Source organism: Capra hircus, chromosome 17 (genome assembly GCF_001704415.2).
Source record: "Capra hircus breed San Clemente chromosome 17, ASM170441v1, whole genome shotgun sequence".
NCBI lineage: Eukaryota > Metazoa > Chordata > Mammalia > Artiodactyla > Bovidae > Capra > Capra hircus.
In genome coordinates, this window is record NC_030824.1 from 16,962,528 (window position 1) to 16,980,569 (window position 18,042).

Sequence of the window (18,042 nt, forward strand, 5' to 3'; positions counted from 1 at the left end):
ACAAAGGATATGACCCAGAAGGTGGAAAAAGATGGCCTACTTAAAAATGAACCAGGGAATTCCCCAGTGACCCAGTGGTTAGGATTCTGTTCTCACTGCTGGAGCCCTAGTTCAATTCCAGGAACTAAGATCCTGCAAGCTGTGCGGTGTGACCGGGTGGGGAGAACAAAAGGATGCATGATTTTACAGGTTCAGTTACTTGCTTTCACTTGCTTTTTAATGATCCAGGTAGCAAGATTCTGGGACCAGTCCTTGCCGCTAACAAAGATCAAAGAAACTGAAAAGTTTTTCTGTGAATCCGCGTCTTGGCGTTTGTGAAGGTACCTGTCGGTCTGACCAAAGCAGAACTATTCTGTCTTCCCCCAGGTCCTCCCTGACACTTGGCTGCGCCGCTGTCCAAGGTGGTGGGTGGCGTCTAGAGCAGCTACCCCAGCCCATGGGTGCCGTGTATTGCGTACCCGCTCCTCTCAGGGTGCCTGACTCATCAGTGTCTTATACACCCAGCTCACTTAGCTGCAGTCACCTTCAGGCTAAAGCATCCAAATTCCAGGGAATACTCACGTTAGTTGATGGATGTTGGAAGGCATTGGAGGAAAACACCACAGTTAGGACTGTTAATGACTTATACACTGTTGGTAAGACTGATCTTGAACATGCGCAAACATTTATCATAGTAACAATGGTGGTGGTTAGTGCCACATTCAAATAAAAATAGTTCTATACAATATGTTCATTTGGTCATGTGCTATTTACAAATTTTACAAAACACACACACACACACACACACACACACACCCTTACGTCCTCTACACCAGGCTAAAACAGGCCAGCAGAAACTTGCATAAAAATGCATCACAGATGACAATTAGTGCTTATACACCAAAAATAAAATTCCTACAACGACCTATGCAGCAGAACAGGATCCTTCTTCCCCTCGAGCACAGTAAATAATTCTGAGCTAAGAACCTAAGAGAACTAAGCCACTTAATAGTTAAAAACAAGACGGTTATTTTTCTCTGTCCATTTAAAATGTTTTATTTTTCTTTTTAAACTAGATTGTGAAGTGCCACTGAAATAGGCAATGTTGGCAAAACAATGTCTGTTACAATAAAATACATTAGACATTTAAATAAATAACCTTAAAAACTATGTGAGGGGACATGAACCCAGTCGATTGAATCTGGAACAATGTTTTCTGCACAAGCGAGAACAAGCATACCTCTTGTTAAGACTGATGTAAACAGAACCATCAAAACCCTACAGGAGAAGCAGCCGAGCAGGGCGGGGGTGGAGGTGAACACAGGGCTGAGGGGTGAAGGGGGTGGCAAACCAAAAAATACTGACTGAGGTAGCAGTACTCTGCTCAGTGCAGAAAAATTGGCTTATGAATGAAAATTAGACTGTGATCTCAGATTAAATCCAGATGATCATGCAAAAGACACAATACATGCTATTTAGTTTTAGAAAAAACCACACACATTCATTTCCTAAAATCTGCTGCCAATTAATTTGCTGACAATGTCTGCTGGCTCAACTATTTTTTTTTTTACAAGGATGAGTATTAAACAGAACACTGTACATGCTTTTTTTCATCTACAAAAAAATATTTGCATAAAATAGTGTTAGTTCTCTGTACATGTCAATGGACACTTTAATTATGTGTATAAAAAAGGAAAATCTTGCCCCACTGAAGTCAGAAAAAGCAAAACAAAATCTAGAATATGAAACTTCCTTCACCAGCCAATATGTTCATGTGAAAATTCAGCAGAAATAGACAGTTGCTTTAAACAATAAAAAAAAATTAATTGATTAAGTTAAACATCTTCTTTATGCAAAACTGTCAGTCAAGACCAGAACATATCACTAAAGTTAGTGTCTGTGCTATAGACCCAGATCACCAGGGGCATTATGAGCAGCACAAAGGGCCAGGAGATCCCATCGGTGCATGCCGAAAACGAGCAGGGTTTGGTGGCAGGCTGCACACACTCTTTACCAGGTTCTAGGTAGTTGCGGGCCACAAACTTGAGGGTCTCATCCATTAGAATCACAGGCAAGGAGATTTTCAGCACCATCAGCCACTGGGTCACATTTAGCGGTGTGATCTGGAAAATAAGCTGAAACACAAAGAAACCTCATCAAGCTCCCCAACTTGCTGGACAAGCAGACAGGCCCCAGCCCGGGCTCCCCACACTGCTTACTGGCAAGGGTTCCACATAGAGGATTAGGAAGTGGAGCGACATCGACAGGCAGATGGAGCCCACGAGCCATATATTCTCCCAAGGGGGCATCCTCAGCAAGGACTGGTTTTCAGACAAGCTGTGGAACAAGGAGAGGCAGGTGAAAGGTGCCCGCCGAAGGGCAAAGGCATGTGCCCTCACTGACAGAGTCTGTTCGGAACCACACTTCAATAAGGTGATGGCTGCCTTGGCATTGCCCACTGACCTAATTGTACTAAGTTTCTACGGTGGCAAAGTTAAGGAATAACATTCAGATATAGGACAGACTTCAACTTCAATCTAGGCTTCGGCAGAGTGATCTTATTTCAGTGGATTCAAAGCTGCTCTCAATTGCCCTTGACACAGGCTATTTTGAAATTTCCATTTTTGTCACTGGCATAATTAGATGATACCGTTTGTCTTGATGCTAAAGGGCAGCAGCTCCTTCCCTGTGGGCACTGAAGTCCCTATTTCTGGCCTCTGCCGTCTCTTAAGGAACACGTGGCTCAGCACGCCCACTGCTTCCTGGAGGCGATGACGACTTAAGCTCTTAAAACAGGTGCTGCTTGTTCTTCCTTTTGGGGAGGACACAGCTTTCCTGCGACTCTCAATCAACCATGACACACACACAATCCCCCAGCACGTTAAGAAGAGTCACGGACCTGTTGAGGGCGTTGCACATCTCTATAGTTACTAGAACAGAGAGCGCCATTGTCATTGGATATGGGGATTCAAAGACTGCACAGTCCACGCCTTCAAAGTCCGGGTTGTCCTCCTTACACTGTAGGAAGTGACTCTGCAACAAAAGCCCGACACCAAGTTCCCAATCAGCCAAAGACATTCCTAAGGTCCACACACAAATTCCACACTAAGCCCAGAATACAGCCCCATACAGGATCTCACCCCATTTCCCAGAGAAGCCCTGGTCTTTCAGAACAACCTTAGATGCAACTGCTTACTGTTCAGTTCTTAAGAGTATCTAACAGACATCCAAACCACAGAAAGCTCAAGGACACCCTTGTATGTGAAGGCTTACCATGCGTCTGCATTTAAGATACAGAAGAAAGGTGGCTACGTACCAGCTGGTAGAAGGACACTCTTGGACCACCCTCGGCAGCAATGAACCACCACGCGGCAGCACCCACCGTAGCAGCGCCAACATAACCTGGGAACAAACATCATGACACTGATACATGTGGGGTCTTACAGCTAGCAGCATCTCTGCAGGCACTGCTTCATGGGCCGACCCCCGGGACGGAGATCAGAGACGTGGGGTCACTGAGCCTGTGCCGCCACCAGCACCTGCTAACTCGTATCAGCTAGAGCAGTTAGAGGGTCTCCACAATGAGGGCATGTCTGTGGTACAGAGGAACCAGGTGGCTTCTCCTTTGAGAATCTGTGAGGAAAAGAACCTACTAGAACTACTAGAATTGGGGGAGGACCTTTATACCAGTCACGCGCTCTCTAACCAGCAGCCAGTATGTTAAGGCTCAGGTACCTGTCCTCCATGTGATGCCACGCTGTGCTAGAGCACCAGATCACTCCTCCATGACTGCTAGCGTCTTTGCTCCATCAAAGGCCTGGCAGAGCCCTCATATGGAAAGGCCATCAGTGCAGGACACCATGGCAGTGCTCAAAGCCAGTTCTTGGACTACCCTCCCCCCCAATTACTTTTGAATTCAAATTACAAAGAAGCAACAAAGGGTAGTGGAGAACACAGGGCCTTGAGAATAAGAGACCGTCCCAGTGCAGGAGCAGCCACGCACGGTCCAAGCGTGCACACCCTCTAGCCCAGCAATCACAACAGAACAGTGGGCAGGTGGCGCACTGACATACACTACCCAACAAAGAGGGAGAAAAATGCGAAGACAAGGCTCAGCACACAGGTGCTCACAGCACACCATCACTTGCGAAAATAGACACGTAAGATAGACCTATTTGCCGGGAAGCCACGTGAGAAACTGGGCTGCCGGGTACTGGCTGGCTGAGAGTCCCCCTGTTTTACACTGACGGTTAAGTCACGTCAATTTACTGAAAGAGTCTCCTATGGGACCCTGTGGGTGTGCAGTCACTCAGTCGTGTCTGACTCTTTGCGACCCTCTGGACTCTAGCCTGCCGGGCTCCTTTTTCCGTGGGATTCTCCAGACAAGAAGCCTGGATTGGGTTGCCATGCTCTTCTCCAGGGGATCTTCCCAACCCGGGAATCAAACTTGCGTCTCCTGCATTGAAGGCGGATTCTTTACCCACTGAGCCATCAGGGAAGCTCTATGGGATCCTAGGGACGCCATTTAGCCTCTCTGGACCTCACGTTCCTAATCTACAGAGAGAGCGAGCAGCAGCGTCCTGGGTCAGGATGAAGTGGACAGGGACAACACAGGCAGAAGGGACAACACAGGCAGAAGGGACAACACTGCTGATGAACGCGCAGAACCTTCTCTCACTCAGGGAAAGGGAATCTTGGCGATGTGAGGCCTGAGTTGCCCCTGTGCTTCCTTTGCCCATGGGTTAAATCTGAGAACCTAATTCACAAAGGCCAAAGGAAGAACAAAAGCCCTAAAACGAGGGACTAACCTTACTGTAAACTGAAAGAGGACAGCTGCCATATTGTGCTACCCTAATATGGGGATAGGAAAAAAAGTGCTTTTAAGGGATGAATTTATGAAATGTTTGGACTCATAAACGTTTTGTTTAAAAATCAATACTATAGTGGCCAAGGCTCCATGCTCCCAATGCAGGGGCTGGGATTCGATCCCTTGTCAGGAACTAGATTCCACATGTTGCAAGAGTTTGTATGACGCAACTAAAGATCCTATATGCCGCAACTAAGACCCAGTGCAGCCAAATAAATAGTAATTTAAAAATATATATATAAAAAACCATACTCACAGCCGATAGCCAGGTAACGGAAAAAGAGCCACCCACTGATCAGTGGTTCCTTTGGGTTCCGGGGTGGTTTGTTCATAATGTCCAGATCAGGAGGGTTGAACCCCAGTGCAGTGGCAGGCAGGCCATCTGTTACCAGATTGACCCAGAGCAGCTGGACAGGAATTAAAGCCTCAGGAAATCCAAGGGCTGCTGTTAGGAAAATACTGTGTCCACCCAAGGAAAGAAGAGAAAGACCCCAAATTATTTTTGGCCACTATTTAACATCAACATCCCCTCCTCTCCCATAAAAATCGGTGGACAGCAACAATTACATGAAATAACTTTTCCCCTGAGTAATCATAAAACGTTTATTATACCCAAATTCCAAATTAACTTAACTTTTAGAAGGCCAAGAATTTTATGTTGTCTTATACAGTTAATTTAAACCCCTTTCCATGTTCAAGCGTGTCCTCTGCATACTGCGACAGCCGTAGGCAGCCCTCCTGGGGGCCAGAAGCACCTTTACCTCCACAAGGGCCTCATCCTCCGCCTGCCGCCTACCCTCCCACTGCACCAAGAGTGAAGCTGCTGCCACGTAAACCACCAGCCGTGGGACATACACAGTCTGCCACAGGGACCCACCAGACGACCTCCCCGACATTGGAGGAGATGAGGTAGCGGATGAACTGCTTCATGTTGTTGTATATGGCCCGCCCTTCCTCCACAGCAGCCACAATGGTGGAGAAGTTGTCGTCAGCCAGAACCATCTCGGAGGCTGTCTTAGCCACTGCGGTGCCAGAGCCCATAGCGATGCCGATCTCAGATTTCTTCAGAGCAGGAGCGTCATTTACACCGTCTCCAGTCTGAAAGGCCAAGAAACCCACCACTGATTTGCACACCTGTTACCTAATACACACACTGCCAGCAATCACTTGGCCATCCCGAAGCCAGGGAATGAATGGAGCTGTTGGGCCTCTGGGCGACTAAGTTTTCTGGGTGAAACTGCCAAACGAACTTACAGGTGACACTTCAGAGGAAGCAGAACAAAGGGGACTTCAAACAATCTGTTATTACTCATTGTACCAAACAAAACACAACACAACCTACATGGCAGTAGAAACAAAATGCTTGTATCCATATGGATAAATCTCAAATAAAGCAAATGCAGACAAATACGTAAACTATAATATGCCATTTACATGGCAAAAATATGCCATTCTCAGCCAGAAATGCTTAAATATAGTCTACAGATACAGAACTATCATTCCCATGTATGTTTTCTATACTTTTACTAAAACACCCAGTACTGAATTCAGAATGGTGCTTTCCTTGGAGAAAGAAGGGAAGGGGAGGAAAGAGGAAGACAACTAGAACAGCTGGTTTTTAGCAATAAAATTGTTTTAAAAACTGAAACTTTTCATAGACAAGCAGCAAAAAGCAAGCATGACACAATGTTAACATCTTGGTGAAAAATCAGATGCAAGGAAGACTATGGGAGATGCTTCATCAACAGGTTGTTCTCAGAGAACGCATCACCAGTACCATCTCATTTCAGGTGAGGTTTTCCAAACATGTGATAGAGTACATCATAGTTATGTCCTAAATCAGCTTTTAGAAACGTGAGATAAAAACACATACATCTTAACCATGACAAATACTTCCCCTGTGACTGATGCAGGCTTCTAGGTCTTAAACTTCCCCAGAATCTTGCAGGCCAACAGAATCCTTGAGAAACAGCCCAGATCATGACAAAAAAAGAATTTCCGAATATGGGACCTATTACTAAAAATTTAATGATCAGAATTAGAATCTGCTGTGTTTGTGCAGTTTGTTACCTGTACATGTCTACAGACACTCACCATAGCTGTAATCTCATCAAACGACTGAAGGAATTCTACAATTTTAGACTTGTGGGAAGGTTCAACTCGAGCGAAACAGCGCGCATTCAAGCAGGCTTCTCTCTGGGCTGAAGGACTGAGCTCATCAAACTCACGACCTGTGAAGGCCTTTGCTGTCACGTCCTCGTCCTGCCCGAAGATGCCAATGCGGCGGCAGATGGCCACAGCCGTGCCCTTGTTGTCACCTGTGATCATGATGACTCTGATGCCTGCCTGCCGGCACAGCTTCACAGAGGAGGCCACTTCAATTCTCGGAGGGTCCAGCATGCCCACACAGCCAACGAAAGTCAGATTGGTCTATGGTGAAAGAATCACCTTATGTCAAAACAGGAAATTCTGGGTTTTTCTCCCCCTAGTGTGCAGAGTACAGGTTTCTGCATTTTCTAATGGCAAAATTCACACCACTGATGTTAATATAAATCCAATGAAGAACAGTATTAACTCTAATAAATCAGAAGCAAAACTATCACTACATTCTTGTTACTAAAAATAATTCTTGAGCTTTCATTAATAATATTCTTAGAGGAAAAACATACTGAGGAATAGGAACATATTGACAGCAGCCAATCAGTGACCCATGGTAATCAAATTTGAACTTGAAACTTCCTTGTTCAAGACTTCAGAAAGCCACATACCCGACAGGAAAGAATTCCAAGAGCAGAAGTAGACAGGATCCTTCCACTTGAACAATTTGAGTTGGTAATTAATGAATATTTTGAAATTATCTTAATTTACATGAGAGCAGCAAGACAAGTAACAGGCCTGTACTAAACTGTTAACTGTATGTTTGAAACAGCAACTTAAATTATAAAGATGATACATTTGGCCTGCAGGAAAACAAATAACCACACCGCTTTCTCCGCAAAAGCGAGACTCATCTGACCTTTACTGAAGGAGTGCTACCTAAACAATGAATGTGCAGGGTGCGGGTGAAGCTTTTCATGAACGAACCTCGTATCTAATAAAGTTGGCGGAGTCCTCAAGGTTCATTTCCTCTCTCCTCAGTGGGCTGTCATGAGTGGCCAAGGCCAGGCAGCGCAGTGTGTCACTGCCACTGCCCCACTCCCGAATGACAGACATGATCTTCTGTTTGACTCCAGGAGCCATGGGCACTTTAGTACTTCCGACTCGAATGTGGGTGCACCTGTCAATGACACCTTCAGGAGCACCCTGGAAATGTGAGAACAACAATTTTATGTATTAGCTCATTCGGGATTCTAATCCTGGTAAGAACGTTTAATTGCAATCTGCTGTACTTGCCTTCACAAACATTTTGCTCATTGATGTCCGACTTGGTTTGTTTGGTGTACAATAAACTGACATTGATTTTCTGTCACGTGAAAATTCTAGAGTAAACTCCTTTTTCATCAATTGTTTAATGACCTATAAAGAGAACATATTTGGAATATTATTGGATAGCAATTTTGATAAACTTTTAACAGTTAAACATTCACTAAATACCTATTACGTGGCAGACACTGGAGATGTAGCAATAGACAATAAACAGACAAGTTCCCACCCTCATAAAACTCACCCTTTAGTCTGAGAAAGACATACTAGAATGTGAAAATAGATTATAAGTGCCATGGAGAAAAAATTTCAAAAATAAGCAAGGAAGAAAAAAATTATGTATGTCTAGGTTACAATTTTACATATGGTCCTGAGAAGGCAATATCTGAATAAACACATGAAGGATGTGTGAGTGTGAGCCGAGAGAATATTATGCAGACTGATGTGACCAGGCAGTTCAAGGAACCTCCAGGGCAACACGGCCAGAAGGGAGTTTGCAGAAAAGGTTCGGGGTTAACGGCAGGGGTTGCAGAAGCAGGCTGTAGCATCCTGAAAGTCACCGTAAGGCATCTGGCTTTTTTAACAAGTAAAACAGGAAGACAATGGAGAGTTTCAAGCTCTGGCAGTTATGTTAAGAATTAACCGAAGGAAGGGCAAAGAACACCACACCACTTCAATATTTTAAATACTTTAGACAGCTAGTGGCTATATCAGGTGTCAGCACAGTGACAGTATTTAAAGTCATAAGGAGAGAAGAGTTCAAGGGAGTAACCGCAGACAGAAAAGCCGAGGCCTGGGCCCTGGCGCCTCTTGGAAGATACAGCTGAGCAGATGGGGTTGGGGGGAGAGCAAGTAAAGGACTCTCTTAGGGAGGGTCAGATTGGGAGGACAAACTGACAGCTCAGGGAAAACAAAAACTGAGAATTAACCTTCAGATTCAGACTCCACTGGTTTATCTATATATACAGCCATATTACCATAAAATCAACATACTTTATTTATCCTTTCCTATTATTTGTTGGCTTTCTTTCACATGAACTAGGGCTGCCAGTACTACACTGAACAGACATGCTGAGAGTAAATTCTCTTGCCTGTCAGGAATGTTAACTTTGTGTAACTACACCATCAGCCAGAAGATGCTTGCTTAGTTTTTATCATAAACTGAGATTAAATTTTATCAGATGCCTTTTCTGAATTAAATGATCTTATGATATTCTGCCTTTATTCAATTACGTGGTGAATTAACATGGGTTTATCCACTCATTCAGATAAACATTTAATAATAACTATAAAAATCCCAAAGAACCTCAGCATCCAACAGAGGCAATTATGAGTGTAATGAGGCATCCTCTCAGCCAGACCAATAAAAGGACAATCACTAAATTCTACATTATCTGACTAATATATTACTTATCTACATGTTTGTTTTTTTTTTCGGGGTGGGGATCGGGGTGGTTGGTGGCACACACTACACGGCCATCTTACAGGGATCAAACCAGTGCTCCCTGCAGAGGTAGCGCAGAGTCTTAACCACTGGACCACCAGGGACTTCCCATGTATTTAGTTTCCATTAAGCAGTTGTACCAATGACTCTGGGAAGACTGCAAGAATGTGCAGTGACTCCGAGTGAGGCGTAACCTCTGTACCAGATACATCCTACGTGCTAAATCACTTCAGTCTGTCTGACTCTTTGTGACCCTATGTATTGTCTGTCCATGGGATTCTCCAGGCAGAAACAGTGGAGTGGGTTGCCATGCCCTTCTCCAGGGGGTCTTCCCAGCCCTTGGATGGAACCTGAATTTTTTACATCTCCTGCACTGGCAGGTGGGTTCCTTTCCACTAGTGCCACCTAGATATATCCTGGTGGAGAGAACAAAGCCACTGCTTCCGGGACCAGGGCTGTGAAATGCAACAGTCCTATCCAAAAGGGCCACTCGGCCTCAGAAAGCCGGTCCTGCTCTGTTGCTGCTAGTTGGTTCCCTGCATTGAGTAGTTACAGGCGATCAAGTAATTCTAAACGTCAGTCTCGGAAGCTGAAATCTTCAGGTTGCCTCTGAAGGGTTTAGTCAAACACCAACTGATAACAGAGCTATCAGACAATGCGGCTTTGCTTACTGACAAGTGGGGTGAATTCCCTAAAATAGAAACAAGGACCTGGACTTGTTTCATGGAAACCATGAGTCTGGGCAGGATGCCACAGGAGAGGCCCAAGATCCTTGTGGCTGTGAGACTTGGTTGTGAAGCATGAATCGAGTTACTGTGAAAGATTCTCTACTTCCGCTGAGGCATCCTCCATTCTGGCATGAGTTCTGATTTCCCTGGAGAGTATGAGAGAGGCAAATCGATGTAAAGGGAACAGGGTGCTGGAGCAGTCTCGTTCTGCTCACACTGTGAGACGGTGTGCAAGCCACTGAGGGCCTGTTTCCCTGCCTGCATGTGTGAGACTGGACTGGATGGTCCTAAAGTCCTTTTCACAGCCTGAGATTTGGCGTGGGACCCAATGCTTAAATAGCCGATGTCTTTAACAGGCGCACTGCTGCCCACCTTAGGCTACCTGTGCCATGAGGTGCCACCCTACTCCCCCAAAACACTGCCTCCTCATCTGCCCTGGATACCCAGGGAAGGATGAAAGAAAGTCACCGTAGGATAGCTGACATAAGCTTTGTATTTGTATAACTAGGAAGGCTGTATTTATAATCTCCTGTTTCTCTTTCTTCTACCAGAAAACGCTGACTGAAGGAACAGCACTAAAGTGCTACAATGAGGAACCTCAAGCACTGACTGGCTGCCCCTTGGCGATGACAGGTATATCGGTCTGACACTAAGGGGTTGTGCGTAGCAGAGCCCAACTCTGAAGAAACCTAAACTCCAAGGCTGGGAGGCGGCGGGTACTGGGAACAGGTCTGGAGGGCCCACTGAGACCGCACTGACGCCCCCCTGCACACACTGCAGGGAGACGGTGCTCACCCTGCTGCGGGGGGCCTCTCTGCTTCCCGGTCTGCCAGGGCAGGACCAGACGCAGACTTCAGGGCCTGGCTTGTTTCCTCCTAGGTCTCTTCTGCTCCTGCTTGTCCGCATAGTCCCTTCAACCCCTATTCTCTGGCTTCTGCAGCTTCCATTTCTGAGCTTCCTTTGGTTGCTTCTGGGCATCTAGGCTTCTTCTCTTCCTCTGATTCTAATTTTACCTGCCGCTGCCTGTCACCCTGACCTTCATGTATGGTACCATCTTGTTGGCATGTTGCTTACTCTGCTTCTCAGCTCAGCAACCACTCACCACTCTGGCTGGAACAGAAGTTACTGCTTAGGTCCACTCAGCGGGCATCACCATGACCATAAGCGACAAGTTGGTCAGCAAACACTAGGCCTGAGCCTCAGCAACCTGAACAAGGTCCATGTCATGGAGCTGCCAGCTCTTTTTGGGCCACATGCTGGACCTGTCCTGCAATGAACTGTCACTGGATTCTGTGGCCTCACACACTTGGTGCAGCTAAACCTGAGTAAAACCATCCGCAACAGCTGCTGGCAGACACTGACCATCTGGTCAGCCTCCAGCACCTGGGTCTCCTCAACAGGCCAGTCCACCCTGCCTGCCACTTTGCTCAGCCTAAGAAAATCCTGGTTCTGGGGCTCCGACAGGCAAGAGAGAATAGCAGAGGGACCACACATTTGCCTAGTGTTCGCACACCTATCAAGACACACGTGCACCCCCCTAGTATTGCTACTCCACTCACCATAGCTGTAGTAATTCTGTTCAAATAAATACAGCATGTCAAAGTTTTAATTACTACTAGATTTAGTTTGCTAACGTTGTGCTGAGAATCTCTACTTCCGTATTATGAAAGTTACATCTATGTCAGGTTTTGCTATCAGGGTTATGCTCGTGATAAAGGTTTCGTTTTCTGCCATTCTTGGTGGGGCCACACTGTACAGCTTGAGGGAAAGTGTCAAGTCCTAACTACTGGACAGCCAGCAACTCCTGAAAACTTGTATTTCTTCAGTGTTGGCACAACTGGGCCTGAATAATTTGAGGGGAAGCATAGATTTTGAATTATAGATCCAGTTAGTTTTAACAGGCATAGGATTATTCCATTTTTCTTAGAAAAATGTCAGCTTAGAAAGCTGTGCTACTGAAAGGATTTGTTGATTTCTTCTATGCTGTCAAATTTATTGATATAAAAATTTTCATAACAGCTTTTTGATCTTGTCTTTATTATTTCCTACTTCCTTCTACTTGTATCTGTTTTTTCATTTTCTTCAGATGGAAACTTATGTGTCGTTTTACCTGATTTCTAGTTTAATTCTATCGTGGTCAACAACAGTTTACACCCTTTGTAATTTGTTGAGTCTTGCTTCATGGACCAGCAATATGGTGTATTCTGGTAAACTGTTCCTTATGGATCTGAAAAGCATATTAGGAGCAGCACAAGAGGAAAAAGGGTTAAGTATATTTACAAGTGTTGCTCCATATCCTTATTTTTTTTCATCTGCTTGTTCTATCAATTTTTGAGATAGGTGTGTTAAAACCTCCAACTCTAACTTTAAATTTGTCTAGTTTACTTTTTACTTCTGTCAACTTCTGCTCTGTGAACTTTAAAATGTGTTAGTAGTACACTTGCATAAACAATTAGACCATTTAATACAAGGTCACGGGCTACTTTGATAAGAAGTTTTGATACACTGGAAGGAGCCTTAAGCTTGAAGAGTGGACTCAAGAAAATGGGAAAAGTGAAATAATACATAAAAACGGTTCTTTGAAACATTTCACCATGAAGGAAAAGAAGCAGGGTGCTTAAGTGAAAAAGTTTTAAGATAAACAACTATTATTTCTCTAATGAAGACCCAGTAGAGACAGGAGATTGATAATGCAGGAGAGATGCTGGGGCTTATTGGACAAGAAGCAGCTGGGATTTACTGGGAGCAGAGAGAGCACATGTCCCAGCACTGGTGGCTGCATATGGAAGCTGTCCACTGACAAGTCTTATTTTCTTGGTCAAATGGCCAGATCAGTTTATCTTATAGCAAAGATGGAGAAGGACTGAGAGTTTGAGGAAACAAAGTATAGTGTAAGTTGTCTAAGAGAGTGAGTGAGTGGACCGAGGATATATGGCAGGAGCGATGGGCAGCATGAACACCACCAAGCTCAAATACTGACCGAGTTGCAAGCATTTGCTCGTTCTATTTTAGAAAGACCCTTCAATTCGGTATCAAATACATTCATCTTCTCTACCAGGCAGGTGAGAGCAGTCTCTGTAGCTTCTCCAACTTTTTCATACACACCTTTCGCCTGTAGTAGTTGAAAGCATACAAATTACAAAAAGGAAAAAGTAGTAAAAACAAGGAAATTTTCTTTAATAAAGACTGTTTCCAGAGAAGGACACTCTGTCCTCCATTACATCACTGTTCTCTGGGTCATTTTTATCCTATCCTGGAACACATGATCCAAATAATTAAAAATGAACTCAAAGGACAGGTGTGCATTTGATCTTTTTCTAATAATTAGGTCTTCCATTCCCCTGAATTATAAGCAAATAATCACAGTATTCACTGAAACATGAGAGCCTGCACATAGTATTTGTAATTCCATGTCATTATTTATCACTCTACAGAATTTACATTCTGTTTCTGTTGGGGACTGGCTTGCCTTTAGAAACCAAAAAATGTATCTCACTGTCTATAATTTAAAAAGGGAGGAAAGAAGGTTTTCTGTTGGTTAAATTTTATATAATAACATCATCAAAACAACCTTCTAAGCCTCAACCTGTCCTCAAGGATACAATGATACCCATCTTAAAAAGCCAAGATCAACACCCTATACTTTCAGGAGAAAGTATCCTTGGCTTTACTCATTTATAGTAACTAAGCTATACACAGAAGAGAACATCATGTATGCTACAGCTCCTAGCTGAGTAACTGCAATGCTCAGCCACAGAGAGTATTATGAAAGGCTCCAAGCTTTCTTTGGGTAGATCATGCTGGCTCTGATAAGAGACAAGCTCTTAATGGAAAGGGCAAATAAAATCAGGAACTCAGACTTTCAAAAAGGGAGGAAGGCAGGCTAGATTTTCATCCTGCCCACCGCACCCTTGAACTAGAAACAGCCAGGTCTAGTTTCTCATTTATGAGGAGGCTCACCTCATTGTAATCCAAAGCAGAGTCATTACAAAGAGCACAAATTGTCGCCAGTTCCACAAGACCATCATACTGATGACATTTCACTGGTTTATCATCTTTATGTCTGTCCGAAGAAAAAAAATTTCTCTTAAAGCACACTGTGGTCAACTGTGATCACTTTTATTTATTTTTTTTACTAATAAACAGAATTTTGTGTACACTAGATTGGCAAACATTCAAAAGAATTCAAGTGATGGCTCCTAGAAATCCGATGCTGGAGACGCTAACAGAATGTGTCTCTGATATCAGTAGTCAATCAGTAAAGACCAAAAATTCTTAGTTACTGAAATTTCTCCACCACTGGTATCCATAAAGAAAAATCAGGAATTCCCTGGTGGTCCAGTGCTTAGGACTTGGTGCTCTCACTGCCGGAGCCTGGGGTCTGATTCTTGGTTGGGGAACTAAGATACCGCAAACTGTGTGGCATGGCAAACAAACAAAAATAAAAAACCATCCCCAAAACTCCACGTGAACAGAAACCCCACTTGAAAATTTAGGCTTCAAAAGATGAAAAAGGTTCACTGGCTTAAGCAATCTATTTCAACTGTATATCAATTTTCAGGTATGTATACCAATTTCATTTTTTAAAAAGTAAGCCATTTTGATAACCAACATGAGCTACATCAGGAAAATTATCCGAACATTGTACAGACACTGTAAGTCTGTACAGGCACCAAACTACCAAAGTGGAGCCTTTAAAAGACAAGGAAGGTTTACTCACACTTCTCCAATAGGTGCATATGTTGATCCAGTTATGGTAAACTCATTAAGGGAACAGGTATCACCTTCAACTTTGTCCAGAATGAACATCTACAGAAAAAAAAAGCGTAAGTGTTTAAAAGATATTTAAAAAAAGATATGCTAGAAGCATATAACCTTTGCTAAGACAAAAGGCTCTTCTGACTTAAGTGTCGAAGCTCAGCATGAGAAGTATTGTTCCTTATTCTAACTAGACACTATTAAGACTGCCTCCCCATTCATCTAACAGTCTGAAAAACAGCATCATTGAGGTGCTAAATAAATAAGCAGCAATGGTACCAGGCAGAGAAGAAAGAGAACCTATATGAAAACCAAGTTATAAGGACTCTGGGCCAGTCAGTTCCAAAGACTCAAGTAGTACTTTTTAGAATACTCAGAATTCCAAATGGCAGGCTGAGAAAGTGACCTGGGTATCCCTGCTTTAGAGCTAAAAGCCTAGGAAAAATAAACTCACATATCAGAGTTGCATAAACATTCCCCAAGTAAAATAAGACAAATTGCTTCTCTACTCCTTCCCACTTACTTTTTATTGTGGCAATAGCTCATTTTCTATGAAGCTGCACAACCACATGTATACAGTAATGAGCCCGCAGAGCTGAATGAACTGATGTTACCAAGACGATAACAGATAGAAGCGTGCTTTAGGAAGGAATTCTTAATTTTACAGAATAATAAAGTGACATGAGCCAGTTTGTTAAGGTGAGGGTATTTTTCCCCCTCTTGGTTTGCTTTCCAATTGTAATTCAGAAGTCCAGTTTGGAATGATCAAACCATTCTACAATAAAGAATTTTTAACATGTTAAGTAAAAGAAGAGCCATGTAATGCTTTAAAAAACCTTTTCAGAGCATTCCGAGACTCATATTCAGTAAGAAAATCTGATTTTGTTTTAAAATAACTTCCTTTGCCTCATAAGATTTGTTTATTATATAGCATATACTTTTAAATTCCAGAAGCTTTATTTCAAAAGTATACTCAGAACTAAATCAACCTGGGAACTGAACTAAAGCTGTGAGACAAAAGGATTAAAAAAAAAATTATATACAACGGGATTTAAAACTGTGATGACTCCTGGTAAAAGGCTCTAGTTCAAACACATATAATTGGTGTGTCAAATGAGGAAAAGATTCATGTCCAAGGTCACATGCAGCAAGATCACCAATTCCTACAGTTTTTTTTTCCTAGCAGATACAACATCTAAAAAAGGAATTTTGGCAGAAAGCTCTTTCCAAAAATGTCTGACATTTACAGAAGAGGAAAAAAAGGAATAGAGAGGTTAAAGGATGTGCTCAAGATTACACAATTATTAAGTGGGAGAGAGAAACAGGTTTTACCGATCTCTCCTATCAGGAAACTGAACTTTACCTTACTATTAAAAGTTGTGGGACCCTCAGCCATGGCACAATTTCTCAGAGCCTAAGTTTTCTAACCTCTTGAGCAGTATTACCATATAATTCAGACAAAGTCACACGTGAAAAATTAACTGCACTAAGACTTATCAAAGCAAGCTGGCATCATTATGACTACACCATGTCACTTCTTTAATGACACTGTTTATAAAGTGAAGCTCTTTGGTCTATACCACAGTACAAAATATTCTAAGACATTCAGAATTCTAACCCACACAAACTAAATCTGAATGCACACAGGCATTTTTAGACTGCAAGCCAGTAAGCCATTTAGAAACTGCATGATGAAAGTACCCCTAAGTCAAGGGCAGTTATGCAACCCACTGCAAGAAACCTCCTGTAGAATACTGATTAGCATCAGCTTTCTGTCCCCAAAGGCAGAACAGAACAAAGAGGCAAGCTGTTTCTTTAACAGAACATTTGAAATCAGATTATTTAAGGGAAAATATAAGAAAAAAATCCAACATTTTGGGGGACCAAGGAAAGAAAATTTAGGAAGCTCAGTTACAATCTGCATCTACTTAAGCCAAGTTAGAAGCTTGCCACCTGAACACCTGTCCATTCTTCTTTACCAACTGAGCTATCAGGATCTGGGTTTTGGACAATACAAAGAGTTGAGGGTACGTATATAAAAAAATTACCACAAATTTAAATTCGGTAAGTAAAGAGTCTGAGGGTTCAATGTATTAAAACAAGAACAATTTCTAATGCTAAAAAACCCATTATCTAAAACCCAGAGATAAGGCCAAGGGGCTGATGGCATGCCCTCCAATGTCATTCAGAAGCGTTACTTAGCAGGCATTTAAAGACTCAGTGCGCTGGAAAATGTTACCATTCTTTCACTGTGCTATTATAAAAGACTCACGTTTTACGAAGTTGCGGCTTTTTGTCCTGTATAAATAAACTTAGTTTTATTTCTCTGTGTGATATTAACCAGTTTTTATAATGTAACACACACTAGTCCTATTCTAATACTAAGCACTTCCTCACATGTTCCTGTAACCAGTTTTACCATCTTACTGATTTTCTCTCATTGAACTAATGACCCAAACAGAATCTTTGACATGAATTTCATTCAACATTTATGAGTTGTATCTCTTTTGAAAAATCACTTTGACTTGTACAAATGATTTGACTTACAATCATTATGAAATGATTATCAGTTAGTAAATATACATCTTCTAATATAGATACAAAATAAGAAAAAATTGTTTCCTTGTGATGAGAATTCTGAAGATTTACTCTCTTAACAACTTTCACATATAAGGTACAGCAGAGATGGTGATGGACAGGGAGGCCTGGCGTGCTGCGATTCATGGGTCGCAAAGAGTTGGACACGACTGAGCGACTGGACTGAACTGAGTGCCGGCTCTACTTATGTTGTGCACAACATCCCCTAATATTTAACTGGAAGTTTGTACCTTTTGTTCACCTTC

The 18,042-nt window shown here is 42.9% G+C and overlaps 1 protein-coding gene across 2 annotated transcripts in view; it reads right to left on the minus strand.

The window, feature by feature from the left end:
* ATP2A2 (ATPase sarcoplasmic/endoplasmic reticulum Ca2+ transporting 2) overlaps positions 1 to 18,042 on the minus strand; it is a 56,770-nt gene that overhangs the window by 2,528 nt on the left and 36,200 nt on the right. Inside the window, exons 9-20 of one of the 2 annotated variants that reach the window (XR_001296712.2) lie at positions 15,162 to 15,250; positions 14,402 to 14,504; positions 13,422 to 13,553; positions 8,240 to 8,362; positions 7,931 to 8,149; positions 6,941 to 7,276; positions 5,724 to 5,944; positions 5,103 to 5,305; positions 3,296 to 3,381; positions 2,879 to 3,012; positions 2,199 to 2,316; positions 562 to 2,114 (exon numbers count right to left, since the gene is read on the minus strand). Coding sequence is in view for 1 of the 2 variants with exons in the window: in XM_005691428.2 (XP_005691485.1) it covers positions 1,994 to 2,114; positions 2,199 to 2,316; positions 2,879 to 3,012; positions 3,296 to 3,381; positions 5,103 to 5,305; positions 5,724 to 5,944; positions 6,941 to 7,276; positions 7,931 to 8,149; positions 8,240 to 8,362; positions 13,422 to 13,553; positions 14,402 to 14,504; positions 15,162 to 15,250 (1,885 nt within the window). In the remaining variant the exon portion in view is untranslated. The remainder of the gene's footprint in view (positions 1 to 561; positions 2,115 to 2,198; positions 2,317 to 2,878; positions 3,013 to 3,295; positions 3,382 to 5,102; positions 5,306 to 5,723; positions 5,945 to 6,940; positions 7,277 to 7,930; positions 8,150 to 8,239; positions 8,363 to 13,421; positions 13,554 to 14,401; positions 14,505 to 15,161; positions 15,251 to 18,042) is intronic. The other variant, XM_005691428.2, reaches the window with a different exon arrangement.